This window comes from Staurois parvus, unplaced genomic scaffold, assembly GCF_062004578.1.
Source record: "Staurois parvus isolate SC_StPar_1 unplaced genomic scaffold, SC_StPar_1.0 ptg000595l, whole genome shotgun sequence".
NCBI lineage: Eukaryota > Metazoa > Chordata > Amphibia > Anura > Ranidae > Staurois > Staurois parvus.
Genome location: NW_028318391.1, coordinates 1,329,603 through 1,349,988, shown reverse-complemented (window position 1 = coordinate 1,349,988; position 20,386 = coordinate 1,329,603). Strand labels below are relative to the sequence as shown.

At 46.1% G+C, this 20,386-nt stretch overlaps 1 protein-coding gene across 1 annotated transcript in view; it reads left to right on the top strand.

Moving 5' to 3' along the window:
- The window catches only part of ZFAND3 (zinc finger AN1-type containing 3), a 309,345-nt gene that overhangs the window by 219,484 nt on the left and 69,475 nt on the right, over nucleotides 1–20,386 (top strand). The window contains exon 4 of the mRNA XM_089692567.1: nucleotides 10,149–10,214. Coding sequence (XP_089548693.1) covers nucleotides 10,149–10,214 — 66 coding nt within the window. The remainder of the gene's footprint in view (nucleotides 1–10,148; nucleotides 10,215–20,386) is intronic.

The following is a 20,386-nucleotide window of genomic DNA, read 5'->3' as shown; positions in this document are numbered from 1 at the left end:
TTCTCGATAATGGTACTGGATCTGGTATCAAAGAGTTCTCTCTGTTGGCTGTTATGTGATCTACATTTCCCATACACTAAAAGTTTCATCTTCAGATCAGTAAGAGATCTACTGATCCACCAGATGCATACCCAAAGCCAGCATCCACACTTGTATTTATTCAGTCTTTATTGCTACACCTGCATTGAATAGATTATAATCTTTTCTGTGAACACTTTTGTGAAATCTTTCTGTTTGTTGGAGAAATGTAGTAATTTCTTTTGGAATAAAAATGCCCCTGCATTTGGTGAGGTTAGGCCCAGAGTTTTCCACTTGTGAGCACTTAGCATTTTAAATGCTTAGATAAACACATTTCAACCTTTTATATAACAAAGATGTACCATCTCCTAGACACTAATAAGACCTTATGGTTTGGTTCAAAGATAGTTTTTTTGTTTGTTTTTTAAACCAAAAAATGAGGTTCATGGAAATATCCGGTGACATTTCAGAAAAGGATTCATTTATTCCACACTAAACCTGTAGACTGACTACATATCTTTTCTATGTAAGTAACATTCATTCCCAGTCATCACTGGCATCTGAAAACAGTGTGCTACAATATCATGCTGTGTTTGCATGGATTTAAAGATAATTTACTTTGAAAGATAGAGCAAACCAGGGCAGTGCCTATGGCTATAGAATCATCCTGAGGGGAGTCATTTTTGACAACCACACTCCGGCCACAGTGCCATCCCACCATCGCCGCTCCATTATTGACACCTCAGTAGGCTTTATGGGCGACATGGCTCTGAAACACACCACAACTTCATAATGAGCAAACAGTGTTGCCTGGCAACTGGAAAAACAAGTAGAATTGAGGGGTGCAATACTAGAGGGATCACTAGCAGAAAGAGCGGGTCTTGATTCCTCTATATAGATCTTTATATCACTAGAGGGATCACCAGCAGGAGGAAAGAGGTCCTGATTCCTCAATATAGATCTTTATATCACTAGAGGGGTCACCAGCAGGAGGAAGGAGGTCTTGATTCCTCTATATAGATCTTTATATCACTAGAGGGATCACCAGCAGGAGGAAGGAGGTCCTGATTCCTCTATATAGATTTTTATATCACTAGAGGGATCTCCAGCAGGAGGAAGGAGGTCCTGATTCCTGTATATAGATCTTTATATCACTAGAGGGATCACCGGCAGGAGGAAGGAGGTCTTGATTCCTCTATATAGATCTTTATATCACTAGAGGGATCACCAGCAGGAGGAAGGAGGTCCTGATTCCTCTATATAGATCTTTATATCACTAGAGGGATCACCAGCAGGAGGAAGGAGGTCCTGATTCCTCTATATAGATCTTTATATCACTAGAGGGATCTCCATCAGGAGGAAGGAGGTCTTGATTCCTCTATATAGATCTTTATATCACTAGAGGGATCACCAGCAGGAGGAAGGAGGCCCTGATTCCTGTATATAGATCTTTATATCACTAGAGGGATCACCAGCAGGAGGAAGGAGGTCTTGATTCCTCTATATAGATCTTTATATCACTAGAGGGATCTCCAGCAGGAGGAAGGAGGTCCTGATTCCTCTATATAGATCTTTATATCACTAGAGGGATCACCGGCAGGAGGAAGGAGGTCCTGATTCCTCTATATAGATCTTTATATCACTAGAGGGATCTCCAGCAGGAGGAAGGAGGTCCTGATTCCTGTATATAGATCTTTATATCACTAGAGGGATCACCGGCAGGAGGAAGGAGGTCTTGATTCCTCTATATAGATCTTTATATCACTAGAGGGATCACCAGCAGGAGGAAGGAGGTCTTGATTCCTCTATATAGATCTTTATATCACTAGAGGGATCACCAGCAGGAGGAAGGAGGTCCTGATTCCTCTATATAGATCTTTATATCACTAGAGGGATCACCGGCAGGAGGAAGGAGGTCCTGATTCCTGTATATAGATCTTTATATCACTAGAGGGATCACCGGCAGGAGGAAGGAGGTCTTGATTCCTCTATATAGATCTTTATATCACTAGAGGGATCACCAGCAGGAGGAAGGAGGTCCTGATTCCTCTATATAGATCTTTATATCACTAGAGAGATCTCCAGCAGGAGGAAGGAGGTCCTGATTCCTCTATAGATCTTTATATCACTAGAGGGGTCACCAGCAGGAGGAAGGAGGTCCTGATTCCTCTATATAGATCTTTATATCACCAGAGGGGACACCAGCAGGAAGAAGGAGGTCCTGATTCCTCTGTAGATCTTTATATCACTAGAGGGACCACCAGCAGGAGGAAGGAGGTCCTGATTCCTCTATATAGATCTTTATATCACTAGAGGGATCACCAGCAGGAGGAAGGAGGTCCTGATTCCTCTATATAGATCTTTATATCACTAGAGGGATCACCAGCGAGAGGAAGGAGGTCCTGATTCCTCCAAGTAGATCTTTAATTAGACCTTAAAATACTTTGTCCAGTTCTGAAAACCTCGGCCAAATATAAGAAGATAGAATAGGTCCAGAGAAGAGCAACAAAAATGGTGAACAGTCTGAGGGATAAAACATACACTATATTGCCAAAAGTATTGGACACACTCCCCAAATCATGTGATTCAGGTGTTCCAATCACCTCCATGGCCACAGGTGTATAAAATCAAGCCCCTAGGCATGCAGTGGTCACTGCGATTAAATCCGCCATTTTTATTCTCACCGATCCCACATTTTTGGGTAATTAGGCTCCCCTAGCCCCTTGCAGCCTCATTAATTAGGTGATGTAAATTCTGCCATCCCCTTGTCTGCGGTGAAGTAATGGAGATTCAGGTGAGGTTATCTTTAGGGAGGGCCTGGCGAATCGCACAGCGTGAACATTAATAATGAACGGCGTCAGTCTCCTCACCAGAAATAAACTCCGCGCCCTCCCGCTGCTTCATTAGGCAATTTGCATTACAAATCTGGCGTTTCTCTCATTCCAGAAGCATCAGAGACCTGCTAATCCGCCAGATTGTTTAACGGGAGCTACAGAGGCGGCGGATAAACATTGTCTCCTCTCAGTTTGCTTACTGCGTTTATCAGATGCATATACAATGGTTGCATGTGAAATCAGACACCTCGGTCTGACACTTATGTTTTCAAACTATTCAGACGCTCACTTGTGAATGTATACTGTAGTATAATGCAATAAAGTCGGAGGGGGGCAAGTAGGGGGGAGGAATACTCAAAAAAAAAAATCTGCTCATCATACTAGTGAGGGCATTTTTTCTAATATATCTTGGAAAGGATTAAACTCAACCGCATTCACAAAACATTTAAAGAGTGTCAAGAGACTTTCTTGTTGCCTGAGAGAGCTGGTGGTGTCTTTAACCACCTCAATGCTGGACTTTTTCACCCCCTTTCAGTCCAGGCCAATTTTCAGCTTTCATTGCTGCCACACTTTGAATCACAATTACTCATGCAGCACTCAGGGGCGTATTTACAACAAGGCACTTGCCTAGGGCGGATCTTTGCTGGATTGGGCTTTCTTTATGCTGAATATATGGGAATGTCTCTTTGCTGCACTGGGATGTCTCTTTGCTAAATATATGGAGATGTCTTTTTTCTGGATTGGGTTGTCTCTTTGCTAAATGGGGGGGTTGTCTCTTTGCTGGATTGGGATGTCTCTTTGCTGAATATATGGGGATGTCTCTGCTATACAATGGCCATGTGAAAGGAGTGGGTGGAATGAAATGGGCAATGTAAAGGAAGATAGGGCGAAAATCTTACCCCCCACCCTTTTCTTTACATGCTCATTTCATCCCCCCACCTATGCTTTGCATGCCCTTTTCACTATGAAATGGGTATGTAAAGGAAGGAGGGGTGAAATGACGTGGTGGGAGGATTCATATTTTGTAGCCAAAAAATGATTCCTTATTGTTAAAACTTGAAAGCACTGTTGACTTGGAATACACATTTAATTTTAAAATATTAGGTTGTAAGAGTGTTACAACCTAAGGGGGGGTAGCACCCCTCCCCAGAAGGAGGGAGGAAAGAAGGGACATGCGCACCATGGGAGCCAGGTGGGATCAGAAAGAGGCTGCGGGCTGCTTGATGGTGTATGTAGAGCCTGACTCTCGTTCCCGGGGATGTCCGGAGCTGTGAAGACGAGTGTCTCTCTATCGCCGGAGGGTGGGGAGTAGTGGGGTGCTGGGTGTTGTTGGTCAATGTCATTCTCTCTCCGGGGGAGGGGAAAGGGGGGTTGTGTTGGTCGCTGTCCATGGGGATAGATGATTTTTGTGTTGCCTAGGGTAGCACAAAACCTAAATACAGCACTGTACCCAAATTACATTTGTATCATTTTTTACAAGCAGAGCAGCCATCATAAATTTTGGGGCCCCTAATACAGCCCTAGGCCTTGGCCCCCTCCGTGCCTGACTACCAACATTTCCTAGGGCTCGCCCACTGGCCGTCCCATCGAATATGCCCTCTGGCCATCCCACCTCCTTCAGTGTACCCACTTTATTTTTAACACTCTTACAACCTAAAATTTTAAAATATGTGTATTCCAAGTCAACAGTGCTTTCAAGATTTAACATAAAGGAATCATTTTTTGGCAAAAAAATATGAATCCTCCCACCACGTCATTTCACCCCTCCTTCCTTTACATACCCATTTCATAGTGAAAAGGGCATGCAAAGCATAGGTGGGGGGATGAAATGAGCATGTAAAGAAAAGGGTGGGGGGTAAGATTTTCGCCCTATCTTCCTTTACATTGCCCATTTCATTCCACCCACTCCTTTCACATGGCCATTGTATAGCAGAGACATCCCCATATATTCAGCAAAGAGACATTCCAAGCCAGCAAAGAGACAACCCCCCCATTTAGCAAAGAGACAACCCAATCCAGAAAAAAGACATCTCCATATATTTAGCAAAGAGACATCCCAGTGCAGCAAAGAGACATTCCCATATATTCAGCATAAAGAAAGCCCAATCCAGCAGAGACATCAACATATATTCAGCAAGGAGACATCCCAATCCAGCAGAGACATACCCATTGATTCAGCAAGGAGAAATCCCCATATATTCAGCAAAGAGACATCACCATATAGCAAAGAGACAGCCCAATCCAGCAAGGAGACATTCCCATATAGCAAAGAGCCATCCCCATATATTCAGCAAAGAGACATCCCCATATATGCGGCAAAGAGACATCACCATCAAGCAAAGAAAGAGCCATCCCCATATATTCGGCAAAGAGACATCCCCACATGGCAAAGAGACAGCCCACTAGACACATGCCCATATATTCAGCAGAGAGACATCCCAAACAGTCAAAGTGGCCATCGTGTTCTTGCTCACCTCTCTTGCTAAGGCCCTTCTCCGATTGCACAGTTTGGAAGGGGAACCAGCTTTTGGAAGAGTTCTGGTTGTGCCAAACTTCTTCCATTTGAGAATTATGGAGGCCGCTGTGCTGTGGGGAACCTTCGGTGCAGCAGAAATTTTTTTTCTACAATTCTCCAGATTATTCCTTGCAATAATCCTGTCTCTGATCTCTGCAGGCAGTTCCTTTTGACCTCATGGCTTTTGCTCTGATACAGTATGCATTGTCAGCTATGAGGTCTGTTATTGAGAGGTGCGTGCCTTTCCAAATCATGTCCAATCAACAGGTGGACTTCAGTCAAGGTGTAGAAACATCTCAGCAACGCTCAAGAGAAACGGGAGGCACCCGAGTTAAATTTCAAGTGTTGTTGCAAAGGAACCTGCGCCAATGTGATATTTCAGTTTCTTTCTTTTGAATAACATGACAGATATTAATACAAATTCTGTTTTTACTTTTGGGGTACTGAGTGTAGATTAATGAGAAAAAAATGAATTTAAGCAACTGTAGTATCAGGCTGCAACATTGAAATATATGAAGGGGGTCTGGATACTTTACATTGATCAAAAGTATTGATTGGTCAGTTGAAGAAAACTAACAAGTAAAAGAAAAAAAACCCTTTGTGTAAATAAACTGTATTCCTGTGTAACTCATTATTAACCCTTAATTAACCCATTTCAGCCCCTATTTACGCCTACCCTCTGCCTCTTAGCTATTATTGTTCTTTTTTTTTTTTTTTTAATGTTTATTAGGATCAAAGAGACAGAACAATGTAAAAATACAACATAGAGGAGATAACAAAAGAATCGCAATGATCAAGTCAGGTAGAAAAACACTGTTTTAGATGATACAATTTGTCCAAAATACACAATCCGTCTGTAGCAAAATGGGAGAATGGGAACTGCAAGGAATTACCTCCTGAATAAAATAGAGGAAAGGCTTTTCCTAATCGCGTATATATAAATACCACTTCCTTAAATAACAAATTTAAATCAATCAACAAAATTAAACCCCAAAGCACAAATAACACCTTCACCCTTGAAGATGTACAACAGTGATATAAAAAGTGCCAAAATTATATATCAAAATATTATTTCAAAACAGTGTTTATGCAATCAATCCCATTAAACCGCACATTAAGTGGCTAAACAATAAATCATTTCCTTTTTTATACATGAAAAGTCCAAAATTAAAGTCCTTTCAATCCTTCCAATGCTTTCCCACGATGATACAACCTCAAAAAAAGAAAATATCACATAGTGTTTTATCTTTTAATATATCAAAAACTTGTGACAGCACTCCATTGAGTACCCAAAATAGGAATATAATTTTTCCTTTTAGTAATTAGTGAAAAAAGTAAACCAAGTAAAAAAAACGTGAATCCAAGCCGTGAAAAACACTGTGTATGTGAATCACTTTTCAGTGCTCAAAAACAAATCCACACTGTGACACTTCTATTAAAATAAGGGATGCATACCCTTACCAACAATCATCAACCAACTTGCATAAGATATCTGATGGTTAGTGGCCCTCCTGTAGAGCTCCCCCAGATTATACTGTATTCAAGGCGCTATTTAAGCATGATGTTCCATATCTCCATATAGCAGGCACCATATACCGTATTTTTCGCACCATAAGACGCACTTTTTTCCCCCCCAAAAAGGGGGGAAAATGTCAGTGCGTCTTATGGAGCGAATGTAAAGAGGCCGGTCCGGTATTTCTGCCGCCACCATGTCAGAATACCGGGCCGGCCGCTCAGCTGTTCTCTCCTGCAGGGCCTTACCTGTTCCTCGCTCCAGCGCTGCACAGTCTTCCCGCGCTGGCTTCTGTGACAGCCGGGTGCCCACTGCGCATGTGCTGCGCTTTGTGAATGATCCGGTGTCTTCTGGGACACATGAAAGGTCACAGAAGGCGCCGGGCCATTCACAAAGCGAAGCGCTTCTTGCACCTGCGCAGTGGGCACCCGGCTGTCACAGAAGCCGGCCCGGGAAGAAGAGGGAAGGCAACTCCGCGGAAGTGGGAGCGGGTACCTGTCAAATTCAGGTACCCGCTCCCCCTCCCTCCCCAAAGGTCAGCAGTCTCTGGTCATCCCCTTCACTGTCTGCAGTCTCTGGTCATTCCCTGCACTGTCTGCAGTCTCTGGTCATTCCCTGCACTGTCTGCAGTCTCTGGTCATTCCCTGCACTGTCCGCAGTCTCTGGTCATCTCCTGTACTGTCCGCAGTCTCTGGTCATCTCCTGTACTGTCCGCAGTCTCTGGTCATCCCCTGTACTGTCTGCAGTCTCTGGTCATTCCCTGTACTGTCCGCAGTCTCTGGTCATTCCCTGCACTGTCCGCAGTCTCTGGTCATCTCCTGCACTGTGTCCGCAGTCTCTGGTCATCTCCTGCACTGTGTCCGCAGTCCCTGGTCATCTCCTGTACTGTGTCCGCAGTCTCTGGTCATCTCCTGTACTGTGTCCGCAGTCTCTGGTCATCCCCTGTACTATGTCTGCAGTCCATTGGTTCAGAATATTTTTTTTTCTTGTTTTTCACCTCTAAAACCTAGGTGCGTCTTATGGTCAGGTGCGTCTTATGGAGCGAAAAATACGGTAGATAAAAACATATGAGGGACAAAATAGTGTAATACCGCCAGAGATATACCACAAAAGAGACTTTATTCCAACTGCTCACATTGTTTAAACTTTAAAACCGCTTTAAATACCATCATATCTCCATGTTACCATCCAGGAAACATCCAGGGACAAACACACAGTCTTTTCCCCTTTTCCAAAATGGCCGCCGCTCAACTTCCGGTTCCCGTGTGCGTCTTGACGTCGCTGCCCTTGACGCGTTTCGTCATCGACTTACTCATAAGGGATTTTGATATATAATTTTGGCACTTTTTATATCACTGTTCCTAATCGCGATTTTGGGTATAGGGCTCTCGTGAGGGCAAGGATCTGCAACTGATTGAGGAGCAGCATACCCTGAATTCGTTGGAAGGTCAGTGAACAGGGGCGGACTGACAACTCATGGGGCCCCTGGGCAATAGTGGATCATGGGGCCCCTGTATCCTCGCCCACACTCAAACCACACCCAAAAAAGCCTATGAAAGGTACCAGGGGCATCTCATGGGACCCCTTACTGACCCCGGGCCTTGGGGCAGTGCCCGAGTTTTCGAATGGTCAGTCCGCCCCTGTCAGTGAAAGATGAAGCGTGGCACAAAACCGGGTAAATCTACGTAGAAGGGGATTACGGATCAGGATCTATAGTAGCCTTATATTAATTCAAGGAGTATACATCTTGTTTACCAAAATTAGATGTGTGCCTATCAAGGTCATCTGGAAAAAAAAAATAATTAAGAGAGTGTGAATGATAAAATGATAATATAAACGTGGGGAAGGAAGAAAAATAGGAAGTTAGCAGGAAGCGGGAGAGGAGGGAAGAATCACAGGCAGGAAGTGACTAGGAAAGGGGTAGGGGCAGAAAGAAGGGGGAAAAGAGAGAAAAAAAGGGGGGGGGAGGGTAGAGCATAGGGGGAACTCAGAGGGATCGAGGCTGTGATCATTTCATCTATTATTTTTATGATTTTTTTTTTCCTTGTAACTTTTTTGCCACAATTATTTTTTTTTCTTTCTGTTTTTATTTATTTATTTTAGTGTAACATTAAAAAAATGCAGAAAAGTGGAAAAAATAGACTACTGTTCCCCTGTAGCCTCCCTGGCGGTATTCTCGAGTGTAGCTCGGGGTAAAGTTTCAGTACCAGAAGCGATAACCCCCCCCCCCGAGCTACACCCGGGCTTACCATGCGGCGCTGCTCCGGAATCTGTTCTTCACTTACCTTGTCCTGCGCTCCCGCGATGTCCCTCCTGCAGTGTCCCCGGCAATGTCCTCCGGCCGATACCAGCATCCGTCTTCCGGGTTCCGTTCCCTGCGACGTCGGGACGTACGGGGGATGGAACTGGCGGGAAATTTGAAAATGACAAAAAGTGACATTATTATTATTATTACATCGAGTTTATATAGCGCCAAAGGGTTTGCTCAGCGCTGTACAATGGAGGGGGGACAATACATGGCACAGTCCAGCAACTACAAACAGCACACGAGGGGTTGGAGGGCCCTACTCTTTTGAGCTTACAATCTAGGACATTCACTAAATCCACTAAAATCACATAGTATAACATTCCTGTATCAAACCATTTCACATACATTGTGTCCCGAGTGCTTTGTCCGGCGCCCTGCCTGCATTTTTACTGTTCTTTCTGCCTGGAAACTGAGAAACGTCCATGGCGTCCAAAAAGCGTCCCTTTAGGTCAGACGCGGTTTTAGACCGGCTAGAGAACAGCGATAGTAAATCAGAACCACTTGCAGAATTGAGTGATAATGATTGGTGGGGGAAATTCCTCATCAGACACTGAAAACGATTCTGCGACTTTGCTCAGCGATGTGCGAACTTGTCGCTCTATTTCACATTTCAGTGTTTTTGGTTTGATTATATTATTGAATTAAATTTATTATTATTATATTATTATTATTTATGATTATTTATTAAATTATAATTTATGGTTTCATGTTTCAAATTTTATCCTCCCCGGGATGTTTACTAGACTCTTGTTCAGACAGATTTCAGTGAGTTATTCCTAAAAATTACAGCCTACAATAAAAAAACAACATATTTCCATGCAAAAAAATGTACCGCTTTCAGCACAGAAATATGGGCATAATCAGACCGCTAGGGAGGTTAATCAGACTAAATATGATTGGCACGCGGTATATTGATCACGCCAGTGTGACTCCATCCTGACTTGTGTCTCTCGGTTTCAGGTGGGCCCCGCACAGACACAGTTCATGTCTCTTTAACCACGCCGACCAAAAGATCCTGCGACACAGGTAAGAGGAGAAGCGGGCGACTTTTGTTAGATCGAATGTAGACTGAAATCCGATGACTTTTGTTTGATCGAATGTAGACTGAAATCCAGCGACTTTTGTTTGATCGAATGTAGACTGAAATCCGATGACTTTTGTTTGATCGAATGTAGACTGAAATCCGATGGCTTTTGTTAGATCGAATGTAGACTGAAATCCGATGACTTTTGTTAGATCGAATGTAGACTGAAATCCGATGACTTTTGTTTGATCGAATGTAGACTGAAATCCAGCGACTTTTGTTTGATCGAATGTAGACTGAAATCCGATGACTTTTGTTTGATCGAATGTAGACTGAAATCCGATGGCTTTTGTTAGATCGAATGTAGACTGAAATCCGATGACTTTTGTTTGATCGAATGTAGACTGAAATCCGATGACTTTTGTTTGATCGAATGTAGACTGAAATCCAGCGACTTTTGTTTGATCGAATGTAGACTGAAATCCGATGACTTTTGTTTGATCGAATGTAGACTGAAATCCGATGACTTTTGTTAGATCGAATGTAGACTGAAATCCGACGACTTTTACTTGATTGAATGTAGACTGAAATCCGGCGACTTTTACTTGATTGAATGTAGACTGAAATCCAGCGACTTTTGTTTGATCGAATGTAGACTGAAATCCAGCGACTTTTGTTTGATTGAATGTAGACTGAAATCCGGCGACTTTTGTTTGATCGAATGTAGACCGAAATCTTGCGACTTTTGTTTGATCGAATGTAGACTGAAATCTTGCGACTTTTGTTTGATCGAATGTAGACTGAAATCCAGCGACTTTTGTTTGATTGAATGTAGACTGAAATCCGGCGACTTTTATTTGATCGAATGTAGACCGAAATCTTGCGACTTTTGTTTGATCGAATGTAGACTGAAATCTTGCGACTTTTGTTTGATCGAATGTAGACCGAAATCTTGCGACTTTTGTTTGATCGAATGTAGACTGAAATCTTGCGACTTTTGTTTGATCGAATGTAGACTGAAATCCGACGACTTTTGTTTGATCGAATGTAGACTGAAATCCAACGATTTTTGTTTGATAGAATGTAGACTGAAATCCAACGATTTTTGTTTGATCGAATGTAGACTGAAATCCGACGACTTTTGTTTGATAGAATGTAGACTGAAATCCAACGGTTTTTGTTTGATAGAATGTAGACTGAAATCCACCGACTTTTGTTTGATCGAATGTAGGCTGAAATCCACCGACTTTTGTTTGATCGAATGTAGGCTGAAATCCGCCGACTTTTGTTTGATCGAATGTAGACTGAAATCCACCGACTTTTGTTTGATCGAATGTAGGCTGAAATCCACCGACTTTTGTTTGATCGAATGTAGACTGAAATCCGCCGACTTTTGTTTGATCGAACGTAGACTGAAATTTTAGTGTTCACCTAATTGGCAAATTGCATATATCACTATAAATGGTATAAAAGTATAAACCACGAATCATAAAAATATTATGTTAGTGACATCTAATTAAAACCTCACCGTTTCAATGACATCCCTTATTTTAAACCCATTGATGCCATTGCTGGGTCTCTGTGCTTCTCTATGCAGTGCAGGCAGATCATCACTGGTGGGAGGGGCCGACAGGGTGATTTGCATAGCATTCGGAAAACATCACAGCACCCTTCCCCAGTACTCCTCTCGAGCCCTCTGATCTGATGCTAGCAGTTGGCTGGATGTTTGGAGGATTTAGGCAAATATTGAAATGCTTTGATTGTTGGGTGTCGGTCAGGAGGAGCGGCATTCTTAGGTAGGCTAAATAGATCACCCTAGGTGAGATGTCTACCTGTGATGCTGAGCCTCCAAGATGGAAAGAACTGAAATCCAGTTAATGAAAGGGGCGAGGACAGGGACAGTCAGACCTAGATGATGCTGGACGTCTTCCAGCCAGGAATTGAGGCGGAGCTCTCTCTGACTGGCTGCAGCTTCTAATGTACATTGTGAGACACTCACCGTGTGCGATGAAATCAGAGGAAGCCATTTCAGTCCAGGAGAGGAGCCGTGCTAGACTGAAAGGGAGGAGCCAGTACACCTGTGCAAGACTGAAAGGGAGGAGCCAGTACACCTGTGCAAGACTGTAAGGGAGGAGCCAGTACACCTGTGCAAGACTGAAAGGGAGGAGCCAGTACACCTGTGCAAGACTGAAAGGGAGGAGCCAGTACACCTGTGCAAGACTGAAAGGGAGGAGCCAGTACACCTGTGCAAGACTGAAGGGGAGGAGCTGCTACACCTGTGCAAGACTGAAGGGTAGGAGCCAGTACACCTGTGCAAGACTGAAAGGGAGGAGCCAGTACACCTGTGCAAGACTGAAAGGGAGGAGCCAGTACACCTGTGCAAGACTGAAAGGGAGGAGCCAGTACACCTGTGCAAGACTGAAGGGGAGGAGCCGCTACACCTGTGCAAGACTGAAGGGGAGGAGCCGGTACACCTGTGCAAGACTGAAAGGGGAGGAGCCGGTACACCTGTGCTAGACTGAAGGGGAGGAGCCGGTACACCTGTGCAAGACTGAAGGGGAGGAGCCGTTACACCTGTGCAAGACTGAAGGGGAGGAGCTGGTACACCTGTGCAAGACTGAAGGGGAGGAGCCGCTACACCTGTGCAAGACTGAAGGGGAGGAGCCGGTACACCTGTGCAAGACTGAAAGGGGAGGAGCCGGTACACCTGTGCTAGACTGAAGGGGAGGAGCCGGTACACCTGTGCAAGACTGAAGGGGAGGAGCCGTTACACCTGTGCAAGACTGAAGGGGAGGAGCCGGTACACCTGTGCTAGACTGAAGGGGAGGAGCTGGTACACCTGTGCTAGACTGAAGGGGAGGAGCCGGTACACCTGTGCTAGACTGAAGGGGAGGAGCCGGTACACCTGTGCTAGACTGAAGGGGAGGAGCCGGTACACCTGTGCAAGACTGAAGGGGAGGAGCCGGTACACCTCTGCAAAACTGAAGGGGAGGAGCCATTACACCTGTGCAAGACTGAAAGGGAGGAGCCGGTACACCTGTGCAAGACTGAAGGGGAGGAGCTGGTACACCTGTGCAAGACTGAAGGGGAGGAGCTGGTACACCTGTGCTAGATTGAAGGAGAGGAGCCGGTACACCTGTGCAAGACTAAAGGGGAGGAGCCGGTACACCTGTGCTAGATTGAAGGGGAGGAGCCGGTACAACTGGGCAAGACTGAAAGGGAGGAGCCACTACACCTGTGCAAGACTGAAGGGGAGGAGCCGGTACACCTGTGCTAGACTGAAGGGGAGGAGCCGGTACACCTGTGCTAGACTGAAGGGGAGGAGCCGGTACACCTGTGCTAGACTGAAGGGGAGGAGCCGGTACACCTGTGCTAGACTGAAGGGGAGGAGCCGGTACACCTGTGCAAGACTGAAGGGGAGGAGCCGGTACACCTGTGCAAGACTGAAGGGGAGGAGCCGGTACACCTGTGCAAGACTGAAGGGGAGGAGCCGGTACACCTGTGCAAGACTGAAGGGGAGGAGCCGTTACACCTGTGCAAGACTGAAGGGGAGGAGCCGGTACACCTGTGCAAGACTGAGGGGGAGGAGCCGGTACACCTGTGCTAGATTGAAGGAGAGGAGCCGGTACACCTGTGCTAGATTGAAGGAGAGGAGCCGGTACACCTGTGCAAGACTAAAGGGGAGGTGCCAGTACACCTGTGCTAGATTGAAGGGGAGGAGCCGGTACAACTGGGCAAGACTGAAGGGGAGGAGCCATACACCTGTGCAAGACTGAAGGGAAGGAGCCAGTACACCTGGGCAAGACTGAAGGGGGGATGCGCTATCTGACCTGCTGCAGCTTCTAATGCACGTTGTGAGAAGCTCACAGTGTGCAGTGAAATCGGAGAAAGCCATTTAAGTCCAGGAGAGGAGCTGCTACAACTGCGCAAGACTAAAGGGGAGGAGCCGGTACACCTGTGCAAGACTGAAGGAGAGGAGCCGATACACCTGTGCAAGACTGAAGGGGAGGAGCCGATACACCTGTGCAAGACTGAAGGGCCGGTACACCTGTGCTAGACTGAAGGGGAGGAGCCGGTACACCTGTGCTAGACTGAAGGGGAGGAGCCGATACACCTGTGCAAGACTGAAGGGGAGGAGCCGATACACCTGTGCAAGACTGAAGGGGAGGAGCCGATACACCTGTGCAAGACTGAAGGGGAGGAGCCGATACACCTGTGCAAGACTGAAGGGGAGGCCGGAGGGAGGATTTAAAGTGAGTCTAAGTTCAAACAGGTAGGTCCTGAACAAGGGCATTCCTGGCAGGATCGCCAGATGTTATTTTAATGAAAGTTATAGATGCACAAATATTGTCAATTGGTATTTCATTATCATGTTAAAACTGAACTCCACACACAGAAATGTTCGTTTAACCCATTGCCTACCGAGCACTTTCACCCCTGTTCCTGTCGCACTTTGACAATTGCGCGGTCATGCAACACTGTACAACATATGAAATTTTTATCATTTTTTTCACACAAATAGAGCTTTCTTTTGGTGCTATTTAATCACCACTGAGTTTTGTATTTTTTTTTGCTAAATAAAACAAAAAACTCCTATAACTTTTGAAAAAAACACTTTTCTTCGTTTCTGTTATAAAATTTTGCAAATAAATAAAATTTCTTCATAAATTTAGGTCAAAATGTATTCTGCTACATTTCTTTCGTGAAAATAATAATAATTGAATTTGTTTTGTTTTTTTCAAATGTTTCTGTTTTTATTACATTTTCTTCATTTGTTTTTTACTATTTTATTTTTCACAACACACTGACCAAAGCAATACAGTGTTACCATAGTAACATTGAACTACTCTGGGCAAGTGATCAGGGGTTTTTTTTTTTTTTTAACACTTTGATTGCTAATACCGATGTATTTCATTGATATTTGCAATCATTGTTACTGAATAAAACTGATTCGTTCAGTCTTTTGTTGTGATTAGCTGTGATTGGGCAAAGCTGATCACATGATATATATGGGCCGTGATTGGCCCTGTCTGTATCATGTGACTGCCTTGACCAGTCACAGCTAACAACATAATTGTATACAATGGATGGCATGACAGGGAGCCATCCGTTGTATACAATTGACATGTGATCTGCTGTGATTGTCCACAGCAGGTCACATGACACTGGCAACGGGCTGGTGTAGTGTCATTGGCTGTGTCCCGTGGGCACAGCATGTGACAGATCGTGCCACTGCGTGGCTCGTGTTGAAAGGACATCATTGTCCGGCCATCAATCTGCTATAGGCCGGGCGAGATGGTGTTAAGGAGTTATTAAAAACAAAAAATAAATCATATTTACAGTACCTGTTCTGGGTAATGATATTGCACACAGCTGTCCCTTACCTCCCCTTCTAGCAGTCCCCCACAGGTACTGCCACCTTCTTTCTTCTATAGGTGCTTCCTTAGTGTGCCAGTCCTAGGGAAGCTCCCCGCCCATATGTGCTCCCGAGCCGGGCTGTGTGCATACACAGACACACACAGCACCAGTAAGCCACACCCTGCTCTCTCCTCACAGGTGTTTGACAGCAGCAAAAGGATATGGCCCCTGTCTTCAGTGTCTCCTCTGAGAGCCGGTTCCTGTGCGATCCACATATGATCCCGGTCCAGTGCAATGTGAAATCGCTCCAGACCTCACCAAACATAGTGCATGCACTACTCTGAAAAAAATGCACAGCAACTGGATCACATGGTACAGTATTACCTGCAGCGCTGGCTCCAGCAGCAGCGCTCTGTGGATAATGGGCATGGAACGTGAGTTTCCCGCACCGTGGGTTTCCCGCACCGTGCTCTGGTGTGAACATGCCCTGAAAGCAGGAAGTGAGGGGAGAGCAGTGCTGCAGGCGGGAGTCAGGTAAGTGGGGGAGGGGCTAGGAAAGGTAGTGGGATGTTTTTTTTTTTTGTATAGAAATCATTAAAGTAAAAAAAATGTTTAGACTATAAAACCACTTTAAATATATCCCTCTATAACCAAAAAAGATATATAAGTGCTTTGTGTGCACCAGACGCCTTTTCAGAACCAGATATCACCTTGTGAAAGTAGCATTGACATCATTACAGTGTTGTGCATACAGTAGCCAGTGCAGAGAGCAGAGCTGTGGGAGGGGCCCAACAGGGTCCACCCACTACAGGAGGGGGCGAAGACAAGACCAGTCACCCTGCACAAGGAGAGAGAGCAGAGTTGTGGGAGGGGCCAGCAGGCTCCACCTTCTACACAAAACTACAGGAGGGGGAGGAGACCAGACCAGTCACCTTGCACAAGGAGAGAGAGCAGAGTTGTGGGAGGGACCAGCAGCCTCCACCCACTACACAAAACTACAGGAGGGGGAGGAGACTGGACCAGTCACCTTGCACAAGGAGAGAGAGCAGAGTTGTGGGGGGGCTCAACAGGTTCCACCCACTACAGGAGAGGGCAGAGACAAGACCAGCCACCCAGCACAAGGAGAGAGAGCAGAGCTGTGGGAGGGGCCCAACAGGGTCCACCCACTACAGGAGAGGGCGAAGGCAAGACCAGTCACCCTGCACAAGGAGAGAGAGCAGAGTTGTGGGAGGGGCCCAGCAGGCTCCACCCACTACACAAAACTACAGGAGGGGGAGGAGACCAGACCAGTCACCTTGCACAAGAAGAGAGAGCAGAGTTGTGGGAGGGGCCAGCAGGCTCCACCCACTACACAAAACTACAGGAGGGGGAGGAGACTGGACCAGTCACCTTGCACAAGGAGAGAGAGCAGAGTTGTGGGAGGGGCCCAACAGGTTTCACCCACTACAGGAGAGGGCAGAGACAAGACCAGCCACCCAGCACAAGGAGAGAGAGCAGAGCTGTGGGAGGGGCCCAACAGGTTCCACCCACTACAGGAGGGGGCAGAGACAAGACCAGCCACCCTGCACAAGGAGAGAGAGCAGAGCTGTGCAAGAGACCCAGCAGGCTCCACCCACAACACAAAACTACAGGAGAGGGCTGGAGACGAGCAGTCGTCCTGCACAAGTAAAGAGATCAGTTATGTGTGGGGCTTAGCATCTCCACCCACTACTCACTGCCTGTAGAAAACTACAGGAGGGGGTGGAGACAAGACCAGTCATCCTGCACAAGTAGAGGAGTTCAGAGCTGTGGGAGGGGCCCAGCAGTTCCCACCCACTACAGAAATCTAGAGGGGGCGGATACAAGACCAGTCACCCTGCACAAGTAGAGGAGTGCAGAGCTGTGGGAGGGGCCCAGCAGTTCCCACCCACTACAGAAATCTAAAGGGGGCGGATACAAGACCAGTCATCCTGCACAAGTAGAGGAGTGCAGAGCTGTGGGAGGGGCCCAGCAGTTCCCACCCACTACAGAAATCTTGAGGGGGGCGGAGACCAGACCAGTCCCCCCGCACAAAGAGAGAGAGCAGCAGTGAGCGGTCTATATTACAGGAAGCCTCACACTGGATGACTGCCCAGATCTGGAAGAACTACACGAAGCTCACCGAGATTCCAGAAGAATCCACAAGATGAATGGATTTAGACGAAGTTTTGCTGGTCCCGGAGTTCAGCTTTTGAGTTTTTTTTGAGATTCGATTGGATGTATAACTATTTTATATACCAGCGATATCATTTTGTGTTCATTTTATAGAAAGCTATGCCCAGCTGGCCTCCTTGCCGGGCTGTGACTGTAGATCCTGCGATGTCTCAGGCAGGCGCACCGCGCTCGATAGCCGTATATATATCACACATTCACGCTGTATTCCTTTGGTGATGTGAAGCCGAATTTTACTGTCAGATGTTGTTGGGAGGGGCCGGAAACGTTTCCAAAACACACCATTACCCCTGATGTGATTTGAGGGTCTCCGAGGCCGAGAGCGGCCCGAAACACCGACACTCCAGACTGCCATGCAAATTTGCGACTTTTCCCGGAGAAACCGGCTAATCTCGTTTTTTGACAGCGCCGGCGGATCTGTAATTCAAAAAGACAAATGATGTGTGTTCACAGGAAATATTACCGCTGTGTAATGCTCCGGGCCACCATAGACTAACACTCTACGTGTTGCCATTGGTGGAAAGTTGTTGAGATCGGGGATGGAGGATAGACAAAGGAAGCACACGCTGTGACTATACATGACTTCAAACTTTTGTTCCAGGGAAGGGTGGTACATCAGATGGGAAGCCCCTTCCATTGTAGGGTGACAACGCTTTGGCCCGGTTTCACAGATTTATGTTAATGAAGGCTCCAGACTTAAAGGTGAATAAAACTCTATAGAGATAAAAAGTTGGTTAGGTATATAGAGATGCAGGGTCTACCACTGACCACCAATGTAAGGGGCATTCTTCTCACTGACCCCCAATGTAAGGGACATTCTTCCCACTGACCATCAATGTAAGGGACATTCTTCCCACTGACCACCAATGTAAGGGGCATTCTTCTCACTGACCCCCAATGTAAGGGACATTCTTCCCACTGACCCCCAGTGTAAGGGACATTCTTCCCACTGATCACCAATGTAAGGGGCATTCTTCCCACTGACCACCAATGTAAGGGGCATTCTTCCCACTGACCACCAATGTAAGGGACATTCTTCCCACTGACCACCAATGTAAGGAACATTCTTCTCACTGACCACCAATGTAAGGAACATTCTTCCCACTGATCACCAATATAAGGAACATTCTTCTCACTGACCACCAATGTAAGGGACATTCTTCTCACTGACCCCCAATGTAAGGAACATTCTTCCCACTAACCCCCAATGTAAGGGACATTCTTCTCACTGACCCCCAATGTAAGGGACATTCTTCCCACTGACCATTAATGTAAGGGACATTCTTACCCCTGACCACCAATGTAAGGGACATTCTTCTCACTGACCCCCAGTGTAAGGGACATTCTTCCCACTGACCACCAATGTAAGGGACATTCTTCCCACTGACCACTAATGTAAGGGGAATTCTTCCCACTGACCACCAATGTAAGGGACATTCTTCCCACTGACCACCAATGTAAGGAGCATTCTTCCCACTGACCACCAATGTAAGGGGAATTCTTTCCACTGACCACCAATGTAAGGGGCATTCTTCCCACTGACCACCAATGTAAGGGACATTCTTCCCACTGACCACTAATGTAAGGGGAATTCTTCCCACTGACCACCAATGTAAGGGACATTCTTCCCACTGACCACCAATGTAAGGGACATTCTTCTCACTGACCACCAATGTAAGGGGAATTCTTTCCACTGACCACCAATGTAAGGGGCATGTGTGGGGGAAGTATTTCACTGCAGGCGTTCCTGGGACCTGAAATGTAAAGGTTCCTCTGGGGTCCACAGGCTGAGATGGGTTCCTCTATAAGATTTTGGTGGTTGGGGTTCCGTTTATGGCAGATTTATTTGATGAAAGTCAGTCTATACTTTTGATGCGTCAGGCCTTCCCTCCCGTACATTGCAGTTGGAGGTCACGTAGCTCTCCGTCTCGCAGAGCCGGCCACACCAACCTTGCTGAAATTGTCCCCTATTAAACCTCCGGCCAAATCAAAGTGTGACGTGACCCCTCTGCGGCCCCCGATGTGCGCTCCGCGCCATCCTAATGGAGGGAGACGATTGTAAATAAAAGTTATTACCTAATAGGCTTCCAGTGGAGTGTATCGGACAGGCGCTGAGCCATGGCGCCCTTATTACCTCTCATCAGCAATTATAAGCAGGATGAAGTGGCGGGGACGGTTCCGATAGCGGTGGAGGTGACGGCCAGCTCTGATAGGATGATATATGGTGATGAGATTGTATGGGCTCATCTCTGTCGGACAGATGACTTGTATTATCCTTTCCTCTCTCCGCCATTCGTTTCATTCCAGGAGCGCGGCGTCATCATTTACAAATACATCCTCATTACATGCTGCAAATTGGAGGCCTAACAGCGGCCATATTTCCCTCTCAGTGTACAGCCAATGGAATGCCGCCATGTTTTCCATTACTTGAGAGTCATTTCTGCCATATTGGGAATTATTAAAGCTCAACTTCACCTTGATAACATCCGCCTGGGAAATATTTAAAGTTCACCTTCACCCACAACAAATATTTCAGTTCCGGTAAGTTACTTTCCCCAGTTTAATCACCATTGTGGGAGGGGCAGAGACAGAAACTACCTCCGGAAAACTCACCATTGTGGGAGGG